The sequence below is a fragment of the Paroedura picta genome, chromosome 6 (genome assembly GCF_049243985.1).
Source record: "Paroedura picta isolate Pp20150507F chromosome 6, Ppicta_v3.0, whole genome shotgun sequence".
Taxonomy (NCBI): domain Eukaryota; kingdom Metazoa; phylum Chordata; class Lepidosauria; order Squamata; family Gekkonidae; genus Paroedura; species Paroedura picta.
In genome coordinates, this window is record NC_135374.1 from 12,684,499 (window position 1) to 12,712,337 (window position 27,839).

The following is a 27,839-nucleotide window of genomic DNA, read 5'->3' on the forward strand; positions in this document are numbered from 1 at the left end:
CACAGTTTGACAACCCCTGGCTTAGCGCATCCCACCGCTGCCCATAGCTTCAGAAGCACTGTGTTGGAGAGGTCTGGGGATGGAATTCAGAGCAGTTATTCAATTTAGTCCCTGATGCGCATGGCAGGTTTCCTGATGGAGTAGAGTTTTGATTTTAAAAAATCCTTCCCTCCCCCCCCCCGCCCACCTTTCATGCTTGATGATTACAATTTTCATCTTGTCCGTTCTTGAAGGAAACATTGACTCGGGGAAACGTCCAGCGCTACAGATGAGGATGCGTTTGAAGCACAGGGCTTCTGTCTGAGGCTGGATGTGGACTGCTGCTGCTCCCTACTTCTTTTGAACCAGACCTGTGGTTGTCTGCATTCTGATTGGTTGTGTTCCCCCACTTGTTTGGTGTAGAGCCAGTTTGGTGTCGTGGTTAGGAGTGCGGACTTCTAATCTGGCATGCTATGTTCAATTCTGCACTCCCCCACATGCAGCCAGCTGGGTGACCTTGGGCTCGCCACGGCACTGATAAAACTGTTCTGACCGTGATATCAGGGCTCTCTCAGCCTCACCTCCCTCACAGGGTGTCTGTTGTGGGGAGAGGAAAGGGAAGGTGACTGTAAGCCGCTTTGAGCCTCCTTCGGGTAGGGAAAAGCGGCATATAAGAACCAACTCTTCTTCTTCTTCTTCTTCTTCTTCTTCTTCTTCTTCTTCTTCTTCTTCTTCTTCTTCTTGTCCCATTGAGGAGCAAGGCTAAGAGGTCAGCCCTCCAGTCCTCACTGGCAGACTCTTGCCGCCCCTCGGCCATTCTGCTCCCATCCTTTGTCCTTAAGGTCTTCTGTTAAAAGGATTGGGGACAAACAGGATGCCGCATGTTGGAACGTGCAATGTGCAGTGTACAAAAGAAGCAGCTCCTCCAGGGGAAAACACCCAGGAAGCCTGGTCAGACAGGGACGTAGGTCACTACCCTCGTTGTTCCGCTAAGTGTAATGTCTTTGTTTGTCCCCAGAATGCAGTTCTCAAGCTTCCCTATTTATTTATTTATGCATGTCTATTTATTAAGCCACAAGTCCTGTCTTTCTTCTTGGTTCAAATGAGCTGACCATGACAGTTAAAACATCCCCAGTTAAAACAAAGGATTGTATTGTGTTATCTTGTAACCCGCCACTAATCTGGAGAACTGAGTTCGATCCCGCACTCCTCTTCAGACAGTGACCTTGGGCCAGTGCCAGTTCTCTCAGAGCTTTCTCAGCCCCACCTATCTCACAGGGTGCCTGTTGAGGGGAGAGGAAGGGGAATGCGATTCTAAGCCACTTTGAGACTCCTTCGGGGAGAGAAAAGCAGGGTACAAGAAAACAGTTCTTCTTTATTGCAGATGGCAGAAAGGAATCTGTGTGTACATGTACCAGATTGTTTTAATGGCCATTGGCCTTTTTTATTTTTAGCAGATTATACCTAGTTTCCCCCCCCCCCCAGTGGGAATCTACCATGGCTTACGACATCTCCCCTTTTCTAGCATCTTCAGCCTTACCTACTAGAAGCTTTGTCATCTGCTAGCATTTCTGCATTGCTAACATTCCGCTTCTCATGTCTAAACTGCGCATCCCGGAGGAGACCGTAGTAAAGCTGAGACTGGCGGCATTACACCTTCCGAGACCTTAGGAGGGGGTCTTGTTAATCGCCCCAAGAACTGCCTTGGCCTTTTTATGGCACGGTATCATATTTTAAGACCTTTTGTAAGGTTATATCCTTTTTGGTTCTCCTCTTGACAATCACTTTATGTAGAAGACCTTAATGGAGCTTAATAAAATGAGGGATGGAGAAGCCAAGATGAAGCTTAATAAAATGAGGGATGGAGAAGCCAAGATGAGACATCAACTGCTTGGCAAGAGGTGATTTTCATAAGCAGCCTCCCGCCTCATCTCTTTCCCCTGCTACCAGTAGTCATTTTTTAGAAGTCTCGTTAAAAGCATTTCTCTTGTTTTTGCAACGTCCGTGTCCTTCACTGACGGGGTCTGAAAAGCTGGTGCGTTTCAGACAGCGCTGAATAAATTAATATGGCCTTAAATTAGGAGGCAAGGGGGCAAGAACAGAGATACTAAGATATCCTGAGCTTGAGAAGAAAGAACACTTTGTGTGTGTGTGTGTGTGTGTGTGCATATGTCTGGCTCCCACTCATTTTTACCCAGTCATCTATTAGAATCATAGAGTTGGAAGGGGCCCTGCAGGCCATCTAGTCCAACCCCCTGCTCAAGGCAGGATCAGGCTAAAACATACGGGATTAATATCAGCCTAGCTGGTGCTTGAAGACCGCCAGTGAGGGGGTGGTCACCACTTCCTTAGGCAGCCGATTCCCCTGCTGAACTACTCTGATGGTGAACATGATTTTCCTGATGTCTAGCTGGTACTGTTCTACATATAATTTAAACCCATTACTGTGAGTCCTTTCCTCTGCTGCCACCAGGAACTGCTCCCTGCCCTCCTCCAAGTGACAACCTTTCAGATACTTCAAGAGAGCCATCATGTCCTTTCTCCACCTCTTCTTCCCCAGGCTGAACATCCCCAAGTCCCTCAGCCTTTCCTCCCAGGGCTTGGTCCCCAGGCCCCGGATTGTGCTCATGGCTCTCCTCTGCACCCCCTCAATTTTGTCCACGTTGTTTTCTGGCCTCCAGAACTGCACACAGGACTCCGGGTGCGGTGTGACCGGTTCAATTGAATTAAAAAGATCAAATGAAAACTGACGTGCTATGTTTTAAAAAAATATTTCCAGTCGCTTTTCTGAAAATGGCCACGAACCCGAGACAGCTTGGGTAAAAATGCTGATAGAAAAGCTTCTGCAGTGGGACGCCGGGCGGCACCTCTCTGGCTGCCGTCCAAGGATTTCATAGTAATTATTTGGCACCTGCAGATTTACCTTCCTGGTGAACTGCAATCTTGATTCGGAAGTGGCCGATGATTACATGAAATGATCGGCTTGGGTGGTTTCACCTCCTGATTTGCACAGTGTATGATTAGAGCCCTAAAGAGATGCATTTATCAGTCTCCTGTGCCCAGCCCGTGGGACAGAAGCATCCAGAGGCAGGGGGCAGGTGCCTGGAGCAAGCCGTACCATTACCTGCAAGTGTGCCTAACAATGTCTGTACAACCAGTCTTTGCAAATGAAAACAGCTTCACGGAAGATGCGCTTTGAAAGGAAGAGAGGTGCTCTGCACTTTCCGATGTGTTCAATAGAATCAGTGTCCAGTGGCACCTTTAAGACCAACACAGATTTATTCAAGGCGTGAGCTTTCGAGTGCTTGCACTCGAAAGCTCACGCCTTGAATAAATCTTTGTTGGTCTTAAAGGAGCTACTGGAACTTTGATTCTGTTGTATACTTGAGACCAACACGGCTACCCATTTGAATCCATGTGGTCAATGTGCAACTTGGGGGAAGAGGACAGCTGTGAGGGAGAGCTGCAGTAGAAAAAAGAGTAGTCAGGGGTGAAATTAAGCATCCCTTTCCCCGGTCCCTTCTCTGGGCAAAAAAAAAAAATCTCAGGCTTGAGACCTGTGTTGTGTGTGAGGGAAATCCCTCAGCCTCAGGCATAAGATCATGGCAACTGGTAAAAAAAGAAGGGGTCCTCTTGGCTGGGATCGCGGCACCTACAGATGTCATGTGGGGTTGAGAGTGTACCAAGAAGACAAATGGGCAAGATGGAGTTGAAAAGCCAACTGGATTCAACCCTATATGTATTGTAGGAGCCCCGTACTCTAGAGGTTCTTAGCCTGGGGTCTATGGAACCCTGTGAGGTCCATGGATAGATTTCTGGGGGTCCATAAATGTGAGTCAGCTTGGTGTAGTGGTTAAGAGCAGGGGCTTCTAACTTGGAGAGCCGGGTTTGATTCCCCACTCCTCCTTCACATGCAGCCAGCTGGGTGACCTTGTCCTAGTCACATTGCTGATAGAGCTGTTCTCACAGAGCAGTTCTGTCAGAGCTCTCAGCCTCCCCTCCCTCACAGGGTGTCTGTTGTGGGGAGAGGAAGGGAAGGCTGCTTTGAGACTCCTTGGGGTAGTGAAAAGAGGGATATAAAAACCAGCTCTTCTTCTGGATGTGGGGGGGGGATTTATCTTTATTTTCCCTAACCTCTCCAATCAGCATTTCCTTCCATTATGAATGGAGGCAACAAACCACAGTTGTATCAGCAACCCCTCCCTGTGACTTTGTCACTAATAGAAATCACTGTTCGTTTCATATCACATGATATGAACAACAACATGAGTTGTTACAGATAACTTGAAATATCACTACATCAAAATGAAAGTAGTTGTGAGACCCAGCACTAGAGCACCTGTTATTGCAGCCTTCCCATCTGCCTTTCCTTGGTCATCTGATGCATTTGGTTTTATGCGTTTAAAAGGATTAATCTGAGAAGGGGGTCTGTAAGCATAAAAAAGGTGAAGAGCCCTTGCCCCGCTCACGTTTAACTAATGAAAACCACCACCTGCGGGAGTGCGCCTGTAGGAATGCCAGCTGATAACAGATGTGTTTGGACCAACCACAGTTCATTCACAAATTCTGGCATGTCAACCAGATGTCTGTTTTGCAACGTTGGAGGCCCATTCCCACCCAGCCTAAGAATCAAGGCTGTTCCATTGCTGTTTTCTGCTTTGAGGATCAGTGAAAAGGGATCAGCGTTTCCCTAGCAAACCACCGCTATATTATCAAACAACCGACAGAAGCAGACGAACCCAAGCTGTCGCCGCGATCCGACTCCGGGGTGCGTTTTATTTCATTGTGAATGTGAACCGTGGTTTGGTTTTGTTTAGCTTTTCAGTTTTAATTTGCCGTTCTGTTTCCATGGCAATTATGCCAAGGAACGAAGGGCAAAAGGATATCTTTGATACAGCAAAAATAGAAAACATGTGGTGTTGTTTTTTTAAAGGCTCTTTTTTCATAATTGGCAATTTCCAGATGCCATGCTAATGCGTTCGTGCTGTTTATGTTCAAGAGACTGGGTAGTGTTTGCCCATGGGGGAGGAGGAGAGAAAAAAGGCCCAAACAGAAGCATGTAACTTCACCTGTTTTGCTCCCAATGATGGCTGGTGAAAATTTTGAAGTGTAGAAGCTCCAAAATGCAGGCACTAAAAACTGGTTGGCCTTATAGGACAGCTACTTTATGTAGTTTGGTGTAGTGGTTAGGAGTGCGGACTTCTAATCTGGCATGCCAGGTTCGGTTCTGTGCTCCCCCACATGCAACCAGCTGGGTGACCTTGGGCTCGCCACGGCACTGATAAAACTGTTCTGACTGAGCAGGAATATCAGGGATCTCTCAGCCTCATCCACCTCACAGGGTGTCTGTTGTGGGGAGAGGAATGGGAAGGCGACTGTAAGCCGCTTTGAGCCTCCTTTGGGTAGGGAAAAGCGGCATATAAGAACCAACTCTTCTTCTTCTTCTATACCAAGGGAAAATGTAGCCAGTTGGCTAGGCTGTCTTAACCTAGACCTGCACAACCCATGAACATATCAAGCGGCCTTAGATTGCTGGGCCCACAACCTGAGCCCCTCTTCACAAATTATGACCTACACAGGTTGGGTCTGGATCCTCACTCTTGCATCATACAAGTGACACAACTTTTGGGCTTTCCTCGGTTCTTGAGTGTGCAGTGTCTGATTAAGATCAGGCCCACAATGAACATAAGAAAAGGGGGGTTCAGCTCTCCCCTCCCACCGGGCTATCTTTCCGGGGGACACTGTTTTCCCCTGTTACCAGAATCGCGCTTACACATTCCCTGTGACACATGTATTAAGCCGTGGGGAACTAGCAGGGCGAGAATGAGGTAGCTTTGTGTTGAAGGATCGATTACCAGTTTTCACAAGGTAATTGAACCCTTAAGAACTCAAGGCAGACAACGTTGGTAAATTGTAAACATAGTAATAGTCTTTATTAGTAATAGTCTTTATTGCTTTAGGATGCTTTGGGCTGATCCTGCGTTGAGCAGGGGGTTGGACTAGATGGCCTGCGTGGCCCCTTCCAACTCTATGATTCTATATTAGAAAGAAATAAAAGCATAAATATATCTAACACACCTATCAAGCAGTCATATAGAAAAGAAATAGGATGGGAAAAGAGGGTTCTATACCGTTCCTGTAGAGTAGAGAGTCAGAGGTCAGCGACATGTGCCAGCGTGATGGGAGGTTCCAATGGATCCTTTATATAGGTTTTTGGGCAGGGGGCTATGTGATGTGGCCTAGGTGAGCACATGAAGGAATTTTTCATGGGTCAGGATGCTGGGCAATGCCCTGGCCAGATCCGGAGATGGCTGTTGATGGGCTTAGACAAAGGCATTAATGGGTCTAAGAAAAGGGAGCCATCATGTCTCAATAGGTCTGACTGCAGGGTTTGGGGAAGAGATTTCCCATGGCAGAGGAGCCAAGTAGTTGTCATATGAAAGACAAAGAGATTTGCCTAGGAGCCTCTGGGCAAACAGGTTTTAGCTGGTCCACTAAGTCAGCAAAACAATGGAGTAGGGGTAGGGGTTAGGAGGAGAGCAATCTTGAGTCAGGGGGTACCTCTGTCAGGCAGAGACTGCTTTTCTGAACCTGTGGCCAAGAGCAAGCTCTTTAAGATGGAGTCTAACCTGGCTTAGCAGACTTTAACAGTGTCATGGCTTTGGCTTAAGTCTAGACTATGGAGGAGTATCACTGGTTGTAGAAGACAGTATGCCAGTCGGTGAGGCAGGGGTCCTGCCACGCGCAAGAACCCTTTCAGGTTTTATGTGATCTTTCTGTGTAACATTTGGTTGACAGTGTTGTGTCACGCTTTTCAGATCCACTGTTAATGGCCTCAAGACTCCTGAGAGAAAAGGCAAGCTATAAACATTCTTAATCAAAGAAATAAAATAAAATGAGGAGTCACTTATCGAATTCTGCAGACGAACCCGGATGAGAATATTTTTTGCCCGCAAGTGATATTTCACAAAGTGTAGCTGGCCTTCAGAAGCTTGTAACTGTTGGGCAAATTGTGTAATAAAAGTTAGCAGAGCTGATATATTAATGATGGGATCAGACAAAGCAGTATTATAGTATTTTTTTTTTACTAGACTACCAGGGTAGGGGAACTTGGAAATAAAACAAGAAAACCGAGCTCTAGATCTCATCTTTGGACTCTAAGATGGATCTTTCTCACACTGCCCAAAGCAGTCTCAGAGAAGACAAAGTCAGGAAGGAGAATTACTACTCTTCCAGTCACTTTTGGGTGTGAGAACTAGACAGCTTATCAATGGCCACATGGCAATAAACATATCACATGACCCACTATGCCTGTTCCCACAGCAACAAGTGTCAACAAAGCCCGTTAACCCTTTTTCTGACAGATTCAATGAGTAGCCGTGTTGGTCTGAAGTAGCACAATAAAATCAGAGTCCGGTAGCACCTTTAAGACCAACAAAGATTTATTCAGGGTGTGAGCTTTCGAGTGCAAGCACCCTTCGTCTGATGAAGGTGCTTGCACTTGAAAGCTCACGCCTTGAATAAATCTTTGTTGGTCTCAAGGGTGCTACTGGACTTTGATTTTATTGTCCTTTTTCTGACAGTCAGTGTCTGATTCTCGTTCACAGATTACTGCTTTAGGATGCTTAGGGCTGATCCTGCGTTGAGCAGGGGGTTGGACTAGATGGCCTGTATGGCCCCTTCCAACTCTATGATTCTATGATTCTATTATTCTATGACATCTTAACAGTAACGTGAAACCCTTTGTCCCACCCTTTCAGACCAGCGCGGCTTGAAAAGGAGTGGATGCCACAGTCTGTGACTTACGAAACCTCTGGCCACTGCGGAACCCAGATTCCTGCCTGGCAGGGCCAGGGGGATATTGTCAGTCTCGAAAGCCCTGCAAATTTGCCTCCTCCAAGACCGTGCACAGACCGGGAACCTCCAGTAGACGGTAGATCTCGATCACCCTCAGAGGCGTATCCTGCGTATTACGGCCACTACCTTCCTGAAAGAAATCGGTCCGACGCATTGCTCAGCCGTCTTCACATCATAGAAGAAAGCCAGATGGTCAGTAATCGTTAACTTGGTGGTGGTGACGGTTTTTAAGTCACATTCTCAAAGCTTAGTCTATGAGCTAAGGCCTCCTAAGTACCTTTTCTAGTACTAAGGCTTGCTGACACCTTTTCTGGTACCTGCTAAGTGTTTTTTGAAAGTGGGTGGGATCAAGTAGGGAATTTGCCCAGCAAGGCTCCAGACAGAGTTTGGTCAGAATTCCAGAGGTGCCCAGGGGCTGACAAAGGTTGGGAACCCCAGTCTACAAGCAAAATTATGGCTAATTTTTCACCCATTTGACCCTTATTTCCTCCCTGCAACCCACCCTTATTTAACAGCCACCATGTAGGTCACAAGCTGTAAGGGACCATCTATCTGAGGGACCACCATCACCTTATGCAGGATATTGCCTTATGCCCCCTGCAGGGCCTTGCGCTCTGTGGGTACAAATTTGTTGGTGGTTCCCAGCCCATGGGAAGTTTCCCTGGCCTCAAACAGGGCCAGGGCCTTTTTGTTCTTGGCCCCAACCTGGCGGAATGAGCTCCTGGAAAGAGCTGAGGTTCAGGAGCTTTCACGGTTCCGTAGACAGAGCTCTTCCACCAGGACAGAGTCTGCACTTACTTTGTTTATTCCATTGTCAATCCTGTTGAATTCAGATCGCTTTGAACTCGGGTCTTCCTCTTCCCCCCTCCCCATTGAAACAGGAAAGTCTTCTGCACGTGGTTAGGGAGGCTCAGAAGAGGGGGGGAGGCAAATGGAGACTCTTTCTTTGTTTTCTTGAAGGTGGGGGGGAAAGGATCCAAGAAGTCAGAGGAGGGAGGAAAAAATCCTTTCTTTTCTTGAAGGTGGGGGGGAACAAAGAAGGCACACAAAAAAATCCAAGGCCGACAGAAGTTAAGAGAAATTAGGGGCTTCTCCTTTAAGGCAGGCTTGTCACATGACCACTTGTAGCCAATCACGGATCCTCTACCACAGAGGAAAGCCCAGATTCAAAACAATGCGATTTTATAATATATTCAGGCTTAAAAGCACTCTAAGATATCGCACAATAAAGGTAGGGTCACTCTGGATCAGTCCTTCTTGCTGCAGAAGGAAAATTTAAATCGCCCCAAATCCAAACGGAAATCGCATTCTGTGTAGAGGGCAGGGACTGAATCGACCTGGGGTTGGAATAAAAGCTCCGTGCAGTTTACACCCAGGTCTTTGGTTGAGGCCAGGGCCACAAGATCTAGGGACCCCTTGACATTGACATCTATTAATCAGCACTCTGGGAGTCTGACCCTGAGGTGCTGGAGGGGGGTGAGGAGGGAGGGGAAGGAGCTTAGATTTTATATATTAACTTATTCTCACCACTGGGCTATGATATGGTTTTAATGTTTTATCATGTAGGGATTATTTTATGCTGTAACCCACCGCAAGACGACTTGTTTGATAGCGGCTGGTAGTAAATTGAACAAACACATAAATAAATATCCTGGTAGATTAATCCACGACATCTTTAGCCAAGACTAAAATCTGGATTCTGGATTAAAGGGCTTTGTACTTCATAGGGTGTTCCGCATTCCCCCTTGCCAATTCCGAGAGATGCCTTTTCCTTCCAGACTTTACTCAAAGCCAGTAGGTCTTTTTGCATTTTAGGGTGGAACAGGTATAGTAAAGGTAAAGGTATCCCCTGTGCAAGCACCGAGTCATGTCTGACCCTTGGGGTGACGCCCTCCAGCGTTTTCATGGCAGACTCAATACGGGGTGGTTTGCCAGTGCCTTCCCCAGTCATGACCGTTTACCCCCCAGCAAGCTGGGGACTCATTTTACCGACCTCGGAAGGACGGAAGGCTGAGTCAACCTTGAGCCGGCTGCTGGGATCGAACTCCCAGCCTCATGGGCAAAGCTTTCAGACGGCTGCCTTACCACTCTGCGCCACAAGAGGCTCTTTGGAAACAGGTACAAAGAGGCTCTTTGGAACAGGTATAGATCATCACATACAACAAAGTGTCTGGAGGCAACTAGAACTGCACAGATAAATTGCTGTATGCAATAGATCCCGGGAAGGAGATAAACATATCTCTCCCCATCTCTATCCAGAGACAAATAGTGCATTTTTATCTCATGCAACGGCCCACCCAGGCACGTCTCCCAAGGCCCCGGGATCCTCAGAAGCTTCATACCCGCAGAGCAGAGTGCCCTACAGGGGGCATAAGGAGGTAAACTTAAGGAGGTAGACTCCATAGGGGTCCCTAAGGAGGCAGACCTAAGGAGGTAAGGAGGTAGACTCATAGGAAAGTAGGGCCCAAGCCGCATAAAGCCTGAAAGGTCAAAACCAGTGCCTTGAACCTGATCTGGGAGCAAATTGGTAGCCAATGGAATTGTTTCAACAGCGTCTGGACATTAGCCCTCCAGGATGACTTGGCGAGCACTCATACAGCTGTGCCAACTGCATCAGCTGCAAGTTCCAGGTCAGGGACAAAGGTAGGCCCACGTAGAGTGAGTTACAGAAGTCTAGCCTGGAAGTGACCGTTGCATGGATCACAGTGGCCAGGTGTTCCGGGGACAAGTTGGGCGCTAGTAGCCGGGCTTGGCGAAGAAGAAAAAATGCCGTCTGAGCTACCTTAGTGATCTGAGCCTCCCTAGAAAGGGAGGCGTCAAAAATCACTCCCAGATTCCTGGCTTGTGGCACAGATGTGCCATCCAGGCAGGGAAGATGCACTTCTACCCAGCTACAGGACCTCCATTTTGGAAGGGTTGAGTTTCAGGCGACTCTTCCTGATCCATCCAGTTACCACTTCCAAACAACTGGCAAATGAATCTGGGGGGACTTCCTGTTACCCAAATTGCTTGGACACGTGTCCTAAAAACACGTATCTTTGAGCTTGTGGGGAATATTAGCTCAAATGCTGCGAGAGGGGGGTAACTTAGCGTTATCGGATCGTTACCTTTGTATACGAGGGTTTATTCCGCCCGTGGGAACTCAAGGCAAATACAGATTTAAAGGTAAAATATTAATATAAGCTTTTATTGAAAAGAAAATAACAAAAGTACACACAAATAGCTAACACACATACAAGCAGTCATATAGAGAAGGGGGAGGAAGAGTGGAAGGCTTGATAGTTACCTGTCCGAGGAGTGGTGGGTCAGAGGAAGGAGCACGAACCAGCGTGGGAGGTCCCGGGTTGGAAGACACTCAGAGTGGCTGTGTGAAGCCACGGTTTTTATAGGATTTTGGGAAGGGGGCTATGTGACAAGGCTCAGGTAAGCATGTGCTGGAAGTTTCCAGGGTCCCCAGAGATTAGGACAATACCTGGCCAAGTGGGGGGGGGGGGGTGATGGCCGTAAATGGATTTGGATAAAGGTATTAATGGCTCTGAGGAAGAGAGCCATCAGGTCTAGCTGGCAGGGTGTGGGGAGGAAATATCCCCTGGCAGAGGGGCCAAGTGTGAAAAATGTTGCAAGACAAAGGATTTTCCTAGGAGCCCTTAGGCAAACAGGAAGAAGCCAGTCCACTCACTTAGAAATACAATGGGGGGGGGTCGAGAGTAGGGCATGGAGGCACCTGGATTTCCAAACCTGAGGCAGAGAGCAAGATTTCTAAGATGGAGTCTGGCCTGGCTTGGCTGACACTAGCAGTGTCATGGCTTTAGCTTAAGCCTAGACTATTGTGGGGTGCCATTGGTTATAGAAGACAGTGTGCCAAGGCATAAGGCAGGGATCCTGCCATGCGTAACATTCCGGCCATCCATCAGGAGATAGAGCTGGGTGTCATCCGCATACTGGTGACAGCCCAGGCCATAACACCAGACCAACTGGGCAAGAGGGTGCATATAGATGTTAAACATGATGGGAGAGAGAACTGCCCTTTGGGGCACTCCGCACGGTAGATGGGAGTGTTAGTCTAGGACCAGAAAGACTGGTTTAAATCCCCAACTGTACATGAAGCTCACCGGGTGACTTTGGGCCAGTCACCTTCTCTCTCTCAGCCTAGCCTACCTCACAGGGCTGTGGAGAGAGGATCACGTCTGCTACTCTGAGTCCCTTGGAACAGCGGTCCCCAACCTTTCTCAGGTCAGGGACCGCCTCCGGAGCGAGGGAAGAGCCGACGGCCCGGGTGCTGCGAAAACGCGCACGCACAATTGCCACGCATGCGTGTTTTCGCCACCAGGTAGCGTTAACGCGCTTGTGCGGCAACTGCACGTGCACGTTTTCGCCACTAGGGGCGCTAACGCGCATGCGTGGCAACAGCACGCATGCGGGTTTGCGTCACCGCCATGCCGGCGGCTGCGCCTGCTTCTTCCCTTCCTTCTTGCTGCCGGCGGGGGAAGGCAGGCGTGGCTGGCGGCGGCCCGGTACCGTGGCCTTTGCGGCCCGCCACTGGGCCGCGGACCAGGGGTTGATGACCCCTGCCTTGGAAGAAGCGTGGGATAAAAACACATCTGGCAAATGGGAACCAGCCTTAAGGTTCAGCAGTGTCGAAACATTTGTCATCCAGGCCATTAAATCACAGCTCTGCTCATGCACGGGGACCGTAGCAGTGCTCCTTTGAGCCAACGTTCCAGTATAGATTTAGAGGCACTCTAGCTGGGTCTACAGCCCCCAGCCAGGGGAGCCAGCTAAAGAATGCCCATGCAGACAAAAAAGGTGCCTTCCGCCAGGGGGATCTTGCCGGTGCCGTAATTGCGCCCGTCCTAATTGTGCCAATCCTTTTGTATCGCTCAGCCTTCCCCCGAGGCCTTGTTTCCTGCCACCGCGACAGAGAAGTTCCTCCAAGAGGAAGAAAAGCGAGCGAGAGACTTTGAAATGGTTTTAAACGAGCACATCGAGGAGCTGCAAAGGCAGTCGGAGGATACCCTAAGGAAATACGCCGGCCTCAAGCAAAGCTGACAAAGATGAGTCTCCGGGGAGGGAGGCGGGGGTAGGGGACTGGACCCTGAGATGTAGGTAAAATCCCGACATCAATCTTCCACTCTGCCATTAAAAGCAAACCAAAAAAAAAAAAAGATTTACCCTCAAGACAAAGAATGCGAGATTTTGTACATAGTTTGCCTGCTGATTTTATTTCAAGGGGAATGTTGTGTATTGTCAAGGCTACAAGGTCGAGAAATACCTGGAAATTAAACATGGAAGCTTTTCAGTCTTAAATGCATACTGAATATCTTGTCTTATCAAAAGGATGCCCTGTTCCTAAAACCCCTTCCACTTTAAGAGATTCTAGAGCAGGGAGGGCCAAACTGTGGCACTCCAGATGTCCCTGGACTACAATTCCCACGAGCCCCTGCCAGGTGGCAGGGGCTCGTGGGAATTGTAGTCCAGGGACATCTGGAGAGCCACAGTTTGGCCACCCAGCTGCTTCCATTGCTCCCCCTCCCCCCTCTTGCGCATGAGTGTGTTCTCTCATGGTTTCTGCGCCTGCACGCCTACTCCCATCTTAAACCACCTCCTGTCTCTCCCCATCTCAGTCCTCCTTGAGCCTACCTGTTAATATGGGTGGCAATGTCACTTCAAGTGTCATGTCACTTCCGGGGGCGTGGCAGAGAGGCGTGGCCAGCTGACATCACTTCCGGGTCTCCTCGAAGACTGAAAAATTATTTCAGGGGAACCTCCATGGTCAAAAGTTTGAAAAAAAAGTGGTTCTAGAGGGAAAACAAAGACTTCGGTACACAGCTAGATATTCAGAGGTCCAAGACCTACCATTCCTTAGCTGGGGTTCTTTTTGCCCCCTTTCTACAACCCTGCCAAGAGACCACCATGCAAGTATAAACCGGCCCTTTAATCGTGGGTTTACCTTTGTCCCTCTCAAGGTCTCAGAGGTACTTTGATGTCATGTCAGCCTGAAGGGATAGGTAAGGTCAAAAAACAGGGACTTAGAAAAGGCTATCTAGTCACAGAGAAAGGATTCGAAGGCTGGATTTTCCACACCCAATCCCAATATGGCCGCAGGTTGCCATCTTCTTTGTCTTCCTCCCTTTCGCTCAATTGACAACATTTGGACCTCATGCAGCCAGACAGGAGGGAATTGAACTGCTGTGGAAACCGAGGTTCAGCCAGGCAAGATGCAAGGAGTGGAATGATCAGAATTCACAGCGTTTTTGACATACAGTTACTAGGTGCGGTTTGAACGGACAGCAGGAGGAGAAATTCAAGTCTGTGCCATTTCCCTCAATTGAAATCCCTTTGCAATAAAACAGATCTTTTGAGGTCTCCCACTGAACATGCTGGAAATTTGAAGCTTCTAAGTTTTGTCTTTGACCTGCTTGTCCTATGTAGAGAACTGAAGGACACGGTTGACATTTAATGATATAGACAATGTTAGAAGATGAGCAGGTGGACGAGCCTGAGATGGTGGTGTTGAGGTTGTTAGTTCCATTGGTCATGTTGTCTGAGCATATATGGAAGGAAAGTTGGCATCTGGGTTTCTTGCAAGTTCTGGTACCAGTGTCCATGTCAAATTAAATGCCGTAATATTGTCAAAGCCCACCTGTATCTACATGCTTTTGCCATTTGAAACTCAGCCCCTCCAGACGGAAGTCCTGTGGCTGGGCAGAAAGGTGGCAGACTAGGAAGTGCACCTACCCACCCTGGCTTAACATCTCGTCCTCAGCCAGGAATCTGGGGGTGAATCTGGATACTTCCCTCTCTATGGAGGCCCAGGTCACAAGGGTAGCCTACACGGCGTTTTACCTCCTTCACCAGGCGAGGCTACTAGCACCCTATCTTCCCCCGGACTGTCTAGCCACAGTGATCCATGCAATGGTCACATCTAAACTGGACTTCTGTAACTCGCTCTACACAGGCCCACCCTTGTCCTTGACCCGGAAACTCAAGCTGGTGCAGAATACAGCTGCTAGGGCCCGTACCGGTACACCTTGGAGAGGCCATAACCACCCGGTGCTGAGGCAGCTGCATTGGTTGCCAGTCCTGGCCTGGATCAGGTTCAAGGTTTTGGTGTTAATCTTTAAGGCCATTCGCGGCTTGGGCCCTGCCTATCTGAGGGACCACTTGTCTCCTTATGCCCCCCGTAAGGCACTTCACTCTGTGGGTTCTAATGTACTGGAGGTTCCTGGCCCCAACAAAGCATGCCTGGCCTGGACCCGGGCCAGAGCCTTTTCGGTCCTGGCCCCGACCTGGTAGAATGAGCTCCCAGGAGAGCTGAGGGCCCTAACGAAGCTATCAGTATTTCCCAGGGCCTGCAAAATGGAGCTCTTCCACCAGGTCTTTGGTTGAGGTCAGAGGCATGAACAACCGGATACCCTCCTCAGGCTACATAGTAACATCCAGCATACCCCACCCTGGGGGTTGGATGGCTGCAGGGAATGGGGTAGGATTATACCACCAATGTTGTTTTATCCTCTTTTTAGCTATGTTTTGTGATTTCGTTTTGGGATGGGGTGTTATCATGTTTTATGGGGGTTTTATATTGTATCCCGCCATGAGCCTCCACTGAATGGCGAGCTAAAAAATCTAAGAAATAAATAAATAATACTTTTGTTCTATCTGCCTTTGATCCTGTGTAATCAAGTTGGGTAGGTGGGAATCCGACCATAAACTGTTTTGAGAACAGCTCTCTCCTGACCTTGTAAACCTGAGGCACTCATTGTGTCTAACTTTCATTTCATACCTAGCTATGGGGGGGTGGGGGTGGCATTAGAGAGGCTTCACACACAAAGGGTGCTCGGAGGGACCCACAGAGGCTAGAGGTTGATAAGGGGCAGTGGTCCCAAGCGGCATCAGTCTTAGCAAAGGTTTAGAAATGCTTGCTTCGTTGTTCTTTCAATAAAGAGATTTTCTTCAACAAAGTCTGCTTATTGGGAGCAATCAATTGGACTCTCACAATTATATTGTTGGTGAGGAGTTGTTTAAGACTGGGGAGGCTGTCTGTGGGCAAGAAAAGGTTTGCCCCCCCCCAGTACATGGGAAAGCGAACAGTTGTTTTTCCATTATACATTGTAAGTCACTGATGATGCATTGAACTGTTTTGAGTTGAGAGCTGTCTGTGACCACTAGTGGTGTCGTATTATTGACTCTTTGAAGCTGTCTCTGCCAGCAGGAGCTCATGGTGATTGTAGCCCATGAACATCTGGAGAGCCACAGTTTGGCCACCCCTGGACTAGTACTGAGAGACTTCTGCGCAAGCGGCAGCTCAACTGGCAAGGATGACTGCACTCCCCTTAGGGATATTGCTTTAGGATGCTTAGGGCTGATCCTGCGTTGAGCAGGGGGTTGGACTAGATGGCCTGTATGGCCCCTTCCAACTCTATGATTCTATGATTCTGGGATTCTATATCACCGCAAAAGTCCTGTGGATGAACCTCACAAGCATTGTGCCCAAATTTGCAAACCTCCATCTCCTGCCCCTGATGTCCCTGGATGCCTAGATGTCCCCATCCGCTCCCCAACATTCTCCACAGTTGGAATTCAGAAGCCCAGTCCACAACAGAATGGAACTGGGAAAGAGTCTACTGGTCGGGTTCCTGTAATAATAATGGAAGTGTCAGACAACAAGAGTCAAGCAAAATGGGCAGAACTGGATTAAACGGATCAATGGCCTGACCGAGTAAGAGGCTGAAGAAGAAGAAGAAGAAGAAGAAGAAGAAGAAGAAGAAGAAGAAGAAGAAGAAGAAGAAGAAGAAGAAGAAAAGAGTTGGTTCTTATATGCTACTTTTCTCTACTCGAAGGAATCTCAAAGCGACTTACATTTGCCTTCCCTTTCCTCTCCCCACAACAGACACCCTGTGAGGGAGGTGAGGCTGACAGAGCCCTGATATTAGTGAAGAAGAAGAAGAGTTGGTTCTTATATGCTGCTTTTCTGTACCTGCCGGAGTCTCAAAGTGGCTTACATTCGCCTTCCTTTACCTCTCCCCACAACGGACACCCTATGAGGTGGGTGAGGCTGAGAGAGCCCTCATATTACTGCTCGGTCAGAACAGCTTCGTCAGTGCAATGGTGAGTCCAAGGTCACGCAACTGACTTCATGTGGGGGAGTGGGGCATCAAACCCAGCTCGCCAGATTACAAGTCTGCACTCCTAACCACTACACCAAGCTGGAAGGGGCCATACAGGCCATCTGCTCAATGCTTGATCAGCCCAAAGCATCCATGAAACGTATCTGTCCAGTCACGGCTTGTGAGGGGGTCTCACCACCTCCTTAGGCAGCCAATTCCGCTGCTGAATTAATCTGTGATTTTTCCCCCTGATACCTATCTGGTATCGTGCTACATTTAACCCATTATTGCGGGTCCTGTCCTCTGCTGCCACCAGGAACAACTCCCTGTCCTCCTCCATGTGACAATCTTTCAATACTTATTAAAGACAACCATCCTGTCCCCTTTCAACCTCCACTTCTCTAGGCTGAACTTTCCCAAGTCCCTCAGCCTTTCATCAGAGGGTTTGGTCCCCAGGCCCTGGATCATCCTTATCGCTTCTCCTCTGCCCATTCCTTGCCGAGATATAAGAGGAAAGGTGTACTTCAGCTTCTACCAGAAAGCCATGATTTTCACAGATTTCCTACTCAAACTACAGTTCCCTGCACCGAAGCCTATGCTGTTGAAACAACTTTTGGTGGACGAGGGGACTGCAGAAGACAGAGGAGGTCAGGAATGCTCCATTCCAGAAGCAGAATTCAACAAGCAAAGCTCCTTGGACCTCATCCATAGAATCATAGAATAATAGAGTTGGAAGGTACCTCCTGGGTCATCTAGTTCAACCCCCTGCACTATGCAGGACACTCACAATCCTGTCGCTCATCCACTCTAACCTGCCACCCTCTTGAGCCTTCACAGAATCAGCCTCTCCGTCAGATGGCTATCCAGCCTCTGTTTAAACATTTCCAAAGATGAAGAACCCACCACCTCCCGGGGAAGCCTGTTCCACTGAGAAACCGCTCTAACTGTCAGGAACTTCTTCCAGATGTTTAGATGGAATTTCTTTTGAATTAATTTCATCCCATTGGTTCTGGTCCGTTCCTCTGGCAAGAGTGAACAACTCTGCTCCATCCTCTATATCAGGGGTAGTCAACCTGTGGTCCTCCAGATGTCCATGCACTACAATTCCCATGAGCCCCTGCCAGCAAACACCATGCCTGGTTTGTCATAACACAGAAGCTAAGCTGGCAGGGGCTGATGGGAATTGTAGTCCATGGACATCTGGAGGACCACAGGTTGACTACCCCTGCTCTATATGGCAGCCTTTTAAATACTTGAAGATGGTTATCAGCTCCCCTCTCAGTCATCTCCTCTCCAGGCTAAACAGACCAAGCTCCCCCAACCTTTCCTCATACATCTTGGTCTCCAAACCCCTCACCATCTTTGTTGCCCTCCTCTGGACACGCTCCAGTTTGTTCAATGTAAATACAATTACTTTATCTTCATTTTTATACTGCTCAGGAAAGGTGAGCATATGAAGACTTCTGTTTCAAAGCAACATCAAGCAAGCAGGTTTTTACTAAAAGGGTTTAAAAAAAAATTAATCAGCACTTAAGAATTTTGCCAGCGGATGCCAAGTTTCTTATGTATTTCGGCAAAGTTTCAGCTCAGCGTACTTTTGTACAAATTGAACTGCACAAACGAGGACATCAAAGACCCACACAAGGGAAGACTCTGGGAAGTAATTAGAAATCACTGAAGAAGAACTGGCGGGGAAGGGAGTCTCTGTTTTCAGACATGGAAGAACTGGGAATTTTTGGTGAGCAAAGCAGAGAAATCGAGGGACCCCTTCAGTCAGTTACGAGTGATCCCAGAAGGCCAGATCTCAGATAAATTTCATTCCAATCCAACATTCAAAGGAATCAGGGAAAGGAAAGAAAGCTAGTAAACTTTTGTTTTCCTAAAGATCGGGGATGCGGGATGTTTCCAGCGAAATTTTTAACCAGATGAATAATTTGTGAGCATCTAGCTTCTGGGTCTGAAGCCCTTTAGGGGCCTTTCGGGGCCAGATGACATTTTCTGAATGTCATCTGGCCCCCAAAGGCCCCTAAAGGGCTTTAGGCCCAGAAGCTAGATGGGTGTTTGATCTGTTCTCTGTCCCTATGAGGCTGCTTGTAAATTAAGAGCATCCCCTGATGCCCAGAATCTGAGTACCTCAGGTAAGGGAATTAGGGGGAGGGGCATTATGCAGTGCAGGGTTTCCTCAGTGATGGCTCCAACTGTATTGCATATATGTATGTATACCTTTAGAGCCTCTTGTGGCACAGAGTGGTAAGGCAGTGACATGCAGTCTGAAAGCTCTTCCCATGAGGCTGGGAGTTCGATCCCAGCAGCCGGCTCAAGGTTGACTCAGCCTTCCATCCTTCCGAGGTCGGTAAAATGAGTACCCAGCTTGCTGGGGGGTAAACGGTAATGACTGGGGAAGGCACTGGCAAACCACCCCGTATTGAGTCTGCCATGAAAACGCTAGAGGGCGTCACCCCACGGGTCAGACATGACCCGGTGCTTGCACAGGGGATACCTTTACCTTTACCTTTATGTATACCTTTAAGGATAAAGCAGAGAGAATCTGAACTCAGCAGAAGGGCAAGATAGATCAGAGCTTCTAGACCAGTGAGTCTGCCTGCTTGCCTGATCTGGGAAAGCTGTTTGCCCCCCGCAGGGCACTTTGCTATGCAGATGCTAATCTACCGAAGATCCCTGGCCCTACAGAAGAAAGCCTGGCCTCTACCCAGGGAAGCTCACTTGACCTCAACCAGGGCCAGAGCTTTCTCCATCCTGGCCCCCACCTGGTGGAATGAGCTCCCAGAGGAGATCAGGGCCCAGACGGAACTTGAACAGTTCCGCAGGGCCTGCAAAAGGGAGCTCCTGAACAAATCACCCTCCATTGGCCCTCAAGCCCATGATAACCACCACCGATTTGTCCAACCCACAGGGCTGTCAGTACGCTGTAGTTACATTGCTGTTCTCACCATGGTTCTTCTGTTCCAGCATACTGTTCTGTTGCCATCACTGTATTGTTACTGTTACAACTATTAAGTTACCTGTACTGTTCCCTGTTCCACTAAGTTCTATGTAAACCTCCCTGAGCCTCAGAGCAGTATATAAATATAATTAATTGATTAATACTGCGAATCTTGTTTTATCTTCTTTTTAAAGCTATATTCTGTTGTTCTGTTATTGGAGGGGGGGCTATCGTGTTTTTATGGGGGGGGGTTATATTGTACCCTTCCACAAGTCTCCAGAAAGTGGTGGGCTAATAATCTACTGAATGAATGAATGAATGAATGAATGAATGAATGAATGAATGAATGAATGAATGAATGAATGAATGAATGAATGAATGAATGAATGAATGAATGAATGAATGAATGGGTGGGTGGGTGGGTGGGTGGGTGGGTGGGTGGATGGATCTAGAAATGGATTTAACATTTATGTTTGTTTAATGAAGCAGAGGTGTGCGGAAGAGGCCCCTCTGTCCAGGGTCGTGTCTGCAAAAGGGCCAGATGCAACCCAGGACTCACACAGCAGCTGAGAGCATGTCTCATTTTTGACAACAAGCGACTCTCTTGAGGAAATGGTTTTGTGCAACAGCACTATACAGAAGTAATAAGCCAAGAGATAAAGAAATAATGAACACCTGCAGGTGATATCTTTCTGAGTCCAGGAGAGATGAATTCAGAGAGGGTCCTACAGACACCCGAAGGAACTGCGGAAAACGCAGGTTTTTATTTCAAAAGTAATCCATAGGTCAAAGGGGTGAGCAATCCCCGAAATACCAAGCTGACTCAAGGCGAGAAGGAGGCTTGAACAGGGACAAAGAGATGTGCCTGGCCTCAAACAGGGCCATCGCATTTCTGCCCTGACCCCCAGCTTGGTGGAATGAGCTCCCTAATGAGATCAGGGCCCTGCATGAACTCCGGCAGTTCCGCAGGGCCTGTAAAACGGCGCTCTTCCGCCAAGCCTTTGTTTTAGGCCAGCACGCACCTGCTGCATGTAGTAGCTATTATCGGGCCTTCCCCTACATACAAACATAGATCTACATATGTCTATGTGCATTAAGGTTTAAGCATTGCCCCCTCTATTTCTGGGGTAGGGATTTACCATCTTTCCCCTCACCCCCCAAGTCGCCCAATTATACCCACACTGGGACCAATGAGACGGGCTTTCAACGGTTGATTTTATGGAGGAGTTGCATGGGTATTTTTATTCCTTATGTTATAGTTTGTATTCCAATGTCCAAGTTTTATTGCAAACCCCTACTTTGTGCGAGCGGGATACAAATTTATTAATTAATTGGAACGGGAGAGGAGGGCTGCAGTGAGGGTGGCCAGGCCATGACATTGGTAAAGTGGGACACCACTGACCCGGGGGGTTCTCGATTAAAATTTTGGTCTATATGGAGCAACAAAAAGTTTCATAGAACGCATAGAACACAAAAATAGTATTGTAATATATATTTTTAAATTTCAACATAAATTTGCCAGGTATCCCCAGATGTCCCTCCAAAAGTGGGACCATCTGGTCACCTTAACTCAGAAACCCCTCAGGTTCAGCCTGTCAGGTAGGGGGGCTGGGGTAGAGACCACGCAGGGAAAACTCCCCATCACTTTGCCGCTGTCTCGACATCTGTTAAGGGGCCAGCTTTCAAAGTCGCCCACCGCAGGGTCAAGCAGATCTACGCCTCCCTGGTCTTAGCCCAGCACTGTATCTTCTGCATCAAAGCATCTGACCGGGAGTACTAGTTGTTCAAGCTTTCAAGTACATTCAGATTTTAAGAGTACATTACAAAAAGTCTATGAGCTGGAAAGTACATTTACCGGTACAATACAGCCTTGTCTTACATTCTGGTCTCACTTTTCCATTTGCAGCCATCCTCCAAAGATTTTTTTGTCTGTGTGTTCTGGACAGGTTTTATAACATTCTCCTCTATACACCCACCCACACAGCGCTAATTAGTTTGGTCTCCTGATATTCCCATTTTTCGACGTGTTGCTTACCAACCCGCTGCCCATTTTGCTGACCCTGCAGTCCTCGTTTCAGCAGGCCGGGTGGGTGGATAGAAATGGAGCCCTGCTGGAGCAGACCACCTAGTCCAGCGTCCCGTCTCACATGGTAGCCAACCAGTTCTTCTGTAGGGCCAGCGACAGGGCACAAAGGCCAAGGCTTTCCCTCCTGGCTCTGAGATCGAGGTTTAATGTCTCTGAATATGGAGGTTCTCCTGGATCCAAGATCGAAGTTTAATGTGTCTGAATGTGGAGGTTCTTCTGGCTCCAAGATCAAGGTTTAATGTCTCTGAATGTGGAGGTTCTTCTGGCTCCAAGATCAAGGTTTAATGTCTCTTAATGTGGAGGTTCTTCTGGCTCCAAGATCAAGGTTTAATGTCTCTTATTATAGAGGTTCTCCTGTCTCCGAGATTGAGGTTTAGCATCTCTGAATGTGGAGGTTCCCTTCAGTCCCCGTGGCTGGTAGCCGCTGACAGAGATCCCGGCAAGATCTTAGTGACTGGGAGACCTCCATGACATGACAGAGCCTACGTTCTGGTTGATGCTGGGCCGGCACTGTGATCCTCATAGGCACTGTTGCTCACTGGATTCTGAAGGTTTCCTCAGGTAACAAGTGGCTATGAAAATGTTTTGAAACCTTTAGCTTACATGCAACCGTGCTGTTGGCCCTGAACACAGGACCAGGGTCACCCCGATCTGCTGGCCGGGGCATGCAGCACCATGATACCACATCCATTTCCCTGTCCGGAAGTGACACTGCAGGGAATTTTTCCAAATTGCTAGCTTTCTACCATAGAGATTTGGGGAATTCCTAGAGCATCATCACAGTGCCTTTTCTGGGGACGTAAGCTGAAGTGACGTCATGGTGTTTTCACTTTTCCCCTCTCATTTAACTCCCGCTGCTCGACTGACCAGCGTCAAGAGCTTGGAGGCTGGAGGTCTCCCACCAGAAACCTGGTCACCCTACACACTAAACCAGGGGTTAGCAGATTGCGGCCCTCTAGATGTCCACGGACTACAATTCCCATGAGCTCCTGCCAGTGATCGCTGCCAGGGGCTCATGGGAATTGTAGTCCATGGACACCTGGAGGGCCGCAGTTTGACTACCCCTGCACTAAACTATTACCCACTCAGTCAACGCATGGAGAGGGAGAGCATGCTCCACATTTTGTCAGCGATTCAAAAGTCGAGGAAGTTTCTGCCTGTTTTCTCCCTCCCTGTGGTCAGGAACATTTGGAATTAGCATCCCCAGTGATGGGAAGGGAGCGTTCCTGCAGACACTTCCTCTGCACATCTGCATTGCATTGGGCTGGCAATCAGGCAGAGGCAGGCAGTGGGCGCGGTATGCTCAGCCACATTCTCCCTCTCCCTGGGTTGGCTGGACACGTGGAGAGGTGGTGCACTTAAGGTAGCGCTCCCACTAAAGAGCTGCACAGGGTCTGACCTTCCTTCCACCCACAGTCGCTAACTCAGGCTTTCTCATCCAGGGTTTGGTGAAGCCCTGGGGTTTCTTGATGGCCCTGGAAGGGTTTCCCAAATGGGTGGGAGTTAATTACATCTTTATATATTTTTTGAAAATGTTAAACATTTATTTGTGATATGACCATAGATGATGAGGTCAACCCACCCGCCCCCCAACGGCCAGTGATGGGCCTGGAAGGGGTGGGGAGGGGAGATACAATAGAAGGAAAAAGTCTCATGCTGGCAATAGCAAAGTGATTTAATGTTCAAAATATCCCAATGTTCAAAACGGATTCCCAGGTATAGTCCAGTTTCAGCATCTTCATCAGTGAATTCTCAATATTGTAATAACGCAATCTTCTCTCATAATGTTTGTTGGAAATAATATTTGTTGGGAATAATTTAGCCTCTTATAATTTCTTGGGTATATAATTCAATGGACTCCGGGGTATGGTAGAGGACAGGAAGGCCTGGAGGATCATTGTCCATGGGGTCGCAATGGGTCGGACACGACTTCGCACATAACAACAACAAAATATAATTCAATCCCAAACCGGTCGCATAAATGCAAATTTGTAGGGGTCTACTAATATTAACATCACTACGTGTAATTAATTCCTCTATAGCAGTGCTATATACCTAGGAATCCATTTTGAAATTAGAATAATAGAATCAGAAGAAGAAGAAGAAGAAGAGTTGGTTCTTATATGCCGCTTTTCCCTACCCGAAGGAGGCTCAAAGCGGCTTACAGTCGCTTTCCCATTCCTCTCCCCACAACAGACACCCTGTGGGGTGGGTGAGGCTGAGAGAGCCCTGATATCACTGCTCAGTCAGAACAGCTTTATCAGAGCCATGGTGAGCCCAAGGTCACCCAGCTGGCTGCATGTGGGGGAGCGCAGAATCGAACCTGGCATGCCAGATTAGAAGTCCGCACTCCTAACCACTACACCAAACTGGCAAATCACAGAATCATAGCGTTGGAAGGGACCTCATGGGCCATCTAGTCCAACCCCCTGCACTGTGCAGGGCAATCACAACAAATAGTTTTGAACGTTGTGATATTTTGAACATTAAATCACTTTGCCATCGCCAACTTGAGATTTTTTTTTCTTCTATTAAAGTTTCTCTTTTAGCCTCTGAACTCTTGGACACTTTCCAATAGTTTTAGCATTTGTGGGCTTCACAAAGCCAGGGTCTCCCCTACCCCCCTACCCCGCCCCCGCCCGTTTGAAAGACCCTGCATGACTCAATAGTTCTCTGGTTTTATTTCCTTCCAACCACACAGAGGATGGTCTCCCACTAAAAGCCTCGTGGGTGTTTTTCTCAAGCATTTGGAATCGAAACGAGGATTCACGCTTAGGAATTTTGCTCCTAATAAAAGCGCTGCTCTAAAGCCAATCGGTGCTCAAGGGAGGCTTGCAGTAATATATGTAGAAGGGGTAATGAATACCTTGGGCGGCTGCATCACGTGAGGCCAGGGGATGCAATTGCTCAGCGTGGTATTTCCCCCCCCCCCCCAGCTCAAATGATTCCAATCAATCATTCCGTTCCATTTCTGCCAATCCGTGCCCAGAAACAGTCTGAAATCCTTCCAACCGGAGTACTTTTTTCAAAGTCTGGAGACTGGAATATCTCAGGGTGGTTTTGTTCTTCTTCTTCTTCTTCTACTTGAGTTGAAAAAAGAGCAAAGGAGAGTTCTTGGACCTTTGGCCGACAACGTTAGAAGCAGACTTTCTGACCGCTGCTTCTTTCTTTTAACAATTACAAAGAGACAGCGTCTATGTTACCGTGCAAGGGAAGGCCAAGGTGAACATCCGAAAAAAGAGGAAGAGCACGTACGGGAGGTGGAAGGGGCAGGTTTCCAAGCCCGGGCAGATCCGGAGGGGGGGGGGGAGGATCTCAGACCAGAAGATCTGGGGAAAGCTGAAAATTTGGAAAGCTAGGGAGGGGTGCCTCTGGGCAGAAGAAGAAGAGTTGGTTATTATGCCCCGCATATAAGAACCAACTCTTCTTCCTCTTCTTCTTTTATCTACCAGAAGCAGTCTCAAAGTGGTTGACACTCACCTTCCCTTCCTCTCCCCATAATAGACAACCTGTGAGAAAGGTGAGGCTGATATTACTGCTCTGTGAGAACAGCACTATCAGGACTGTGACTGGCCCAAGGTCACCTAGCTGGCTGCATGTGGAGGAGCAGGGAATCAAACCCGGCCCGCCAGATTAGCCACCACACCAGGACGGACCCCAGAGTTACTTCGGGTGGAGCTAATGAGGTATTACCCATCTGGATTTTTTAAAAGAGCTGTTAAAATCTGAAAGCTTCCATAGTTGAGGTACCCTGGGAGATTCCATCTTGCAGGGACTTCTACAGGGGCTGGCCACTTGTCAACCACCAGAGCGAGGGCATTTCCAGGGACTGCCCCTTCCCTCTGCAATCGGCTCCCTGGGAATATTTGTGGCCTGCAGGATCTTCCAGCCATCGGTAGGAAATGCAGGGCCACTTTGGCTTGTGCAGCCTTCGGTTAATGTTTCGAACCTGGGAGCCAGACAGTTTTCCAAGCAATTTGTTTTTGAGTAGATGTTTTAATTGGTTCTCTTGCTCTCTTTATTGCATTTTTAAAAGTGGTTCCCCATGGGGAGAGGGTGCGCAGTACAAATTAAATAATAAATTTAAAACCCCAGAGCCTTGAGTTAAGGACTTCGAAGTCTTGCTCAGCATACTGTCTGCTGACAGGACAATTCCCTTGGTATCCCAAAGTCTTGAGAACCAACTCTTCTTAGTATCATAGAATCATAGTTTAAAGGGGCCATACAGGCCATCTAGTCCAACCCCCTGCTCAACGCAGGATCAGCCCAAAGTATCCTAAAGCATCCAAGAAAAGTGTGTATCCAACCTTTGCTTGAAGACAGCCAGTGAGGGGGAGCTCACCACCTCCTTAAGCAGCCTATTCCACTGCTGAACTACTCTGACTGTGGAAATCTTTTTCCTGAGATCTAGGGGCTTTACGCACCGGGATCTTTGTAGCAAATTGGTCACTGAATGAAAAATCGCCATTTAAAATAGTGGAATTCGTCATTATGCATACCTGCCTTTGTAGTGGAATCCAGTTGCGTTTTGTAGCGTTTCCCACAGGCTTCCGGTCTCGGCAGAAATCGCTAGAAAGGAAGCGCTATTGCCGAGCTCGTCCCGCCCCTGGCCGTCAAGCAGCCAATGGGCAGCCGTTAGCATGCTCCCAAACAGCCCCTTTCCCTTTAAGAAAGGTTTTTTTTTAAAAAAAAACAGACCCATTGCAACGAATCTGTGTTAATTCGTTGCAACAGGGAGACCCATCCAGCTGCCTGGTGTGTTTGAGCTGTCGTTTGATCGTTGCCACGCTCCCTCCGAGTGAAAAAAAAAATCCCCCCCCCCTCACGGGCCCGATTTTCGGCTGAATGAATGTGTAAAAAATAAAGGGAAAATACATCAGCAAACGGGCTTCTCTGTTCTTTGTGCTTAGTGACTGAAGGGGAGGGACTGAAGCCAGGGAAGCCTCTAAACTGAAAGAGGCTCGCTGGTGCGTTTATCCCCGCTCGCTCGGAGAAAAAAAAATGGCGATGGCTTCGCCGGAAGATCAGAGAAGAGAGCCAGGGGGAGGGACTTTGTAGAAACCGCAACAATGTTAACGCACAGGTCTTTTTCGCTAGTGTTGCAGATTGGTTGCAGGAGTGTATCGCTTTCCGGAGGGTGAATCCACTTTTGGGGATTTCCCTGAAAGCGCTACAAGGAAGCGCTTTTTGCAGATTGGTTTCAGGTGTGTGGCAGATTGTCGACGACGTTGTGCATAACAGCAAATCAGTAGCGTTTTCAATTGGCAACCATTGTGCTATTTTGAAGGCGTGCAAAAAGCCCCCGAGCCTATATCGTAGTACTTGTAGTTTCAACCCATTACTGCGTGTCCTTTCCTCTGCAGCCAATGGGAACAGCATCCTGCCCTCCTCCAAATGACAACCTTTCAAATACTTAAAGAGGGCTATCATGTCCCCTCTCAACCTCCTTTTCTCCAGGCTGAACATTCCCAAGTCCCTCAACCTATCTTCATAGGGCTTGGTCCCTTGGCCCCAGATCATCCTCGTCGCTCTCCTCGGTACCCTTTCAATTTTATCTACGTCCTTCTTGAAGTGAGGCCTCCAGAACTGCACACAGTACTCCAGGTGTGGTCTTCTTCTTCTTCAGCCTGTGCTTTTTTAAATTAGTTGCTACATTTTTAGAGCTTTCCAGCTGCTAGAGTCCTCACTGGCACATCATGGAGGGCCCATATCCAGCCTGTGCTCAGGCAGCTGCATTGATTGCCAGTTGCGGCCCAGATAAGATTCAAGGTTTTGGTCCTAACCCTTAAGGCCATCTGCAGCTTGGGCCCTGCCTATCTGAGGGACCACTTGTCTCCCTATGCCCCCCCACAGGGTTCTGCACTCC

The 27,839-nt window shown here is 48.2% G+C and overlaps 2 protein-coding genes across 5 annotated transcripts in view; one reads left to right on the plus strand and one right to left on the minus strand.

Annotated features, from left to right (window-relative positions):
* DEUP1 (deuterosome assembly protein 1) overlaps positions 1 to 13,143 on the plus strand; it is a 71,760-nt gene extending 58,617 nt beyond the window's left edge. For all 3 annotated transcript variants that reach the window (XM_077341433.1, XM_077341435.1, XM_077341434.1), the window contains 2 exons: positions 7,740 to 8,028; positions 12,721 to 13,143. In XM_077341433.1, coding sequence (XP_077197548.1) covers positions 7,740 to 8,028; positions 12,721 to 12,885 — 454 coding nt within the window. In that variant the 3' untranslated portion in view covers positions 12,886 to 13,143. The remainder of the gene's footprint in view (positions 1 to 7,739; positions 8,029 to 12,720) is intronic.
* SMCO4 (single-pass membrane protein with coiled-coil domains 4) overlaps positions 13,020 to 27,839 on the minus strand; it is a 65,101-nt gene continuing 50,281 nt past the window's right edge. Inside the window, exons 3-4 of one of the 2 annotated variants that reach the window (XR_013231704.1) lie at positions 13,477 to 13,634; positions 13,020 to 13,108 (exon numbers count right to left, since the gene is read on the minus strand). The gene's annotated coding sequence lies outside the window, so the exon portion shown is untranslated. Of the gene's footprint in view, positions 13,109 to 13,434; positions 13,635 to 27,839 lie in introns of those variants that run through there. The other variant, XM_077341443.1, reaches the window with a different exon arrangement.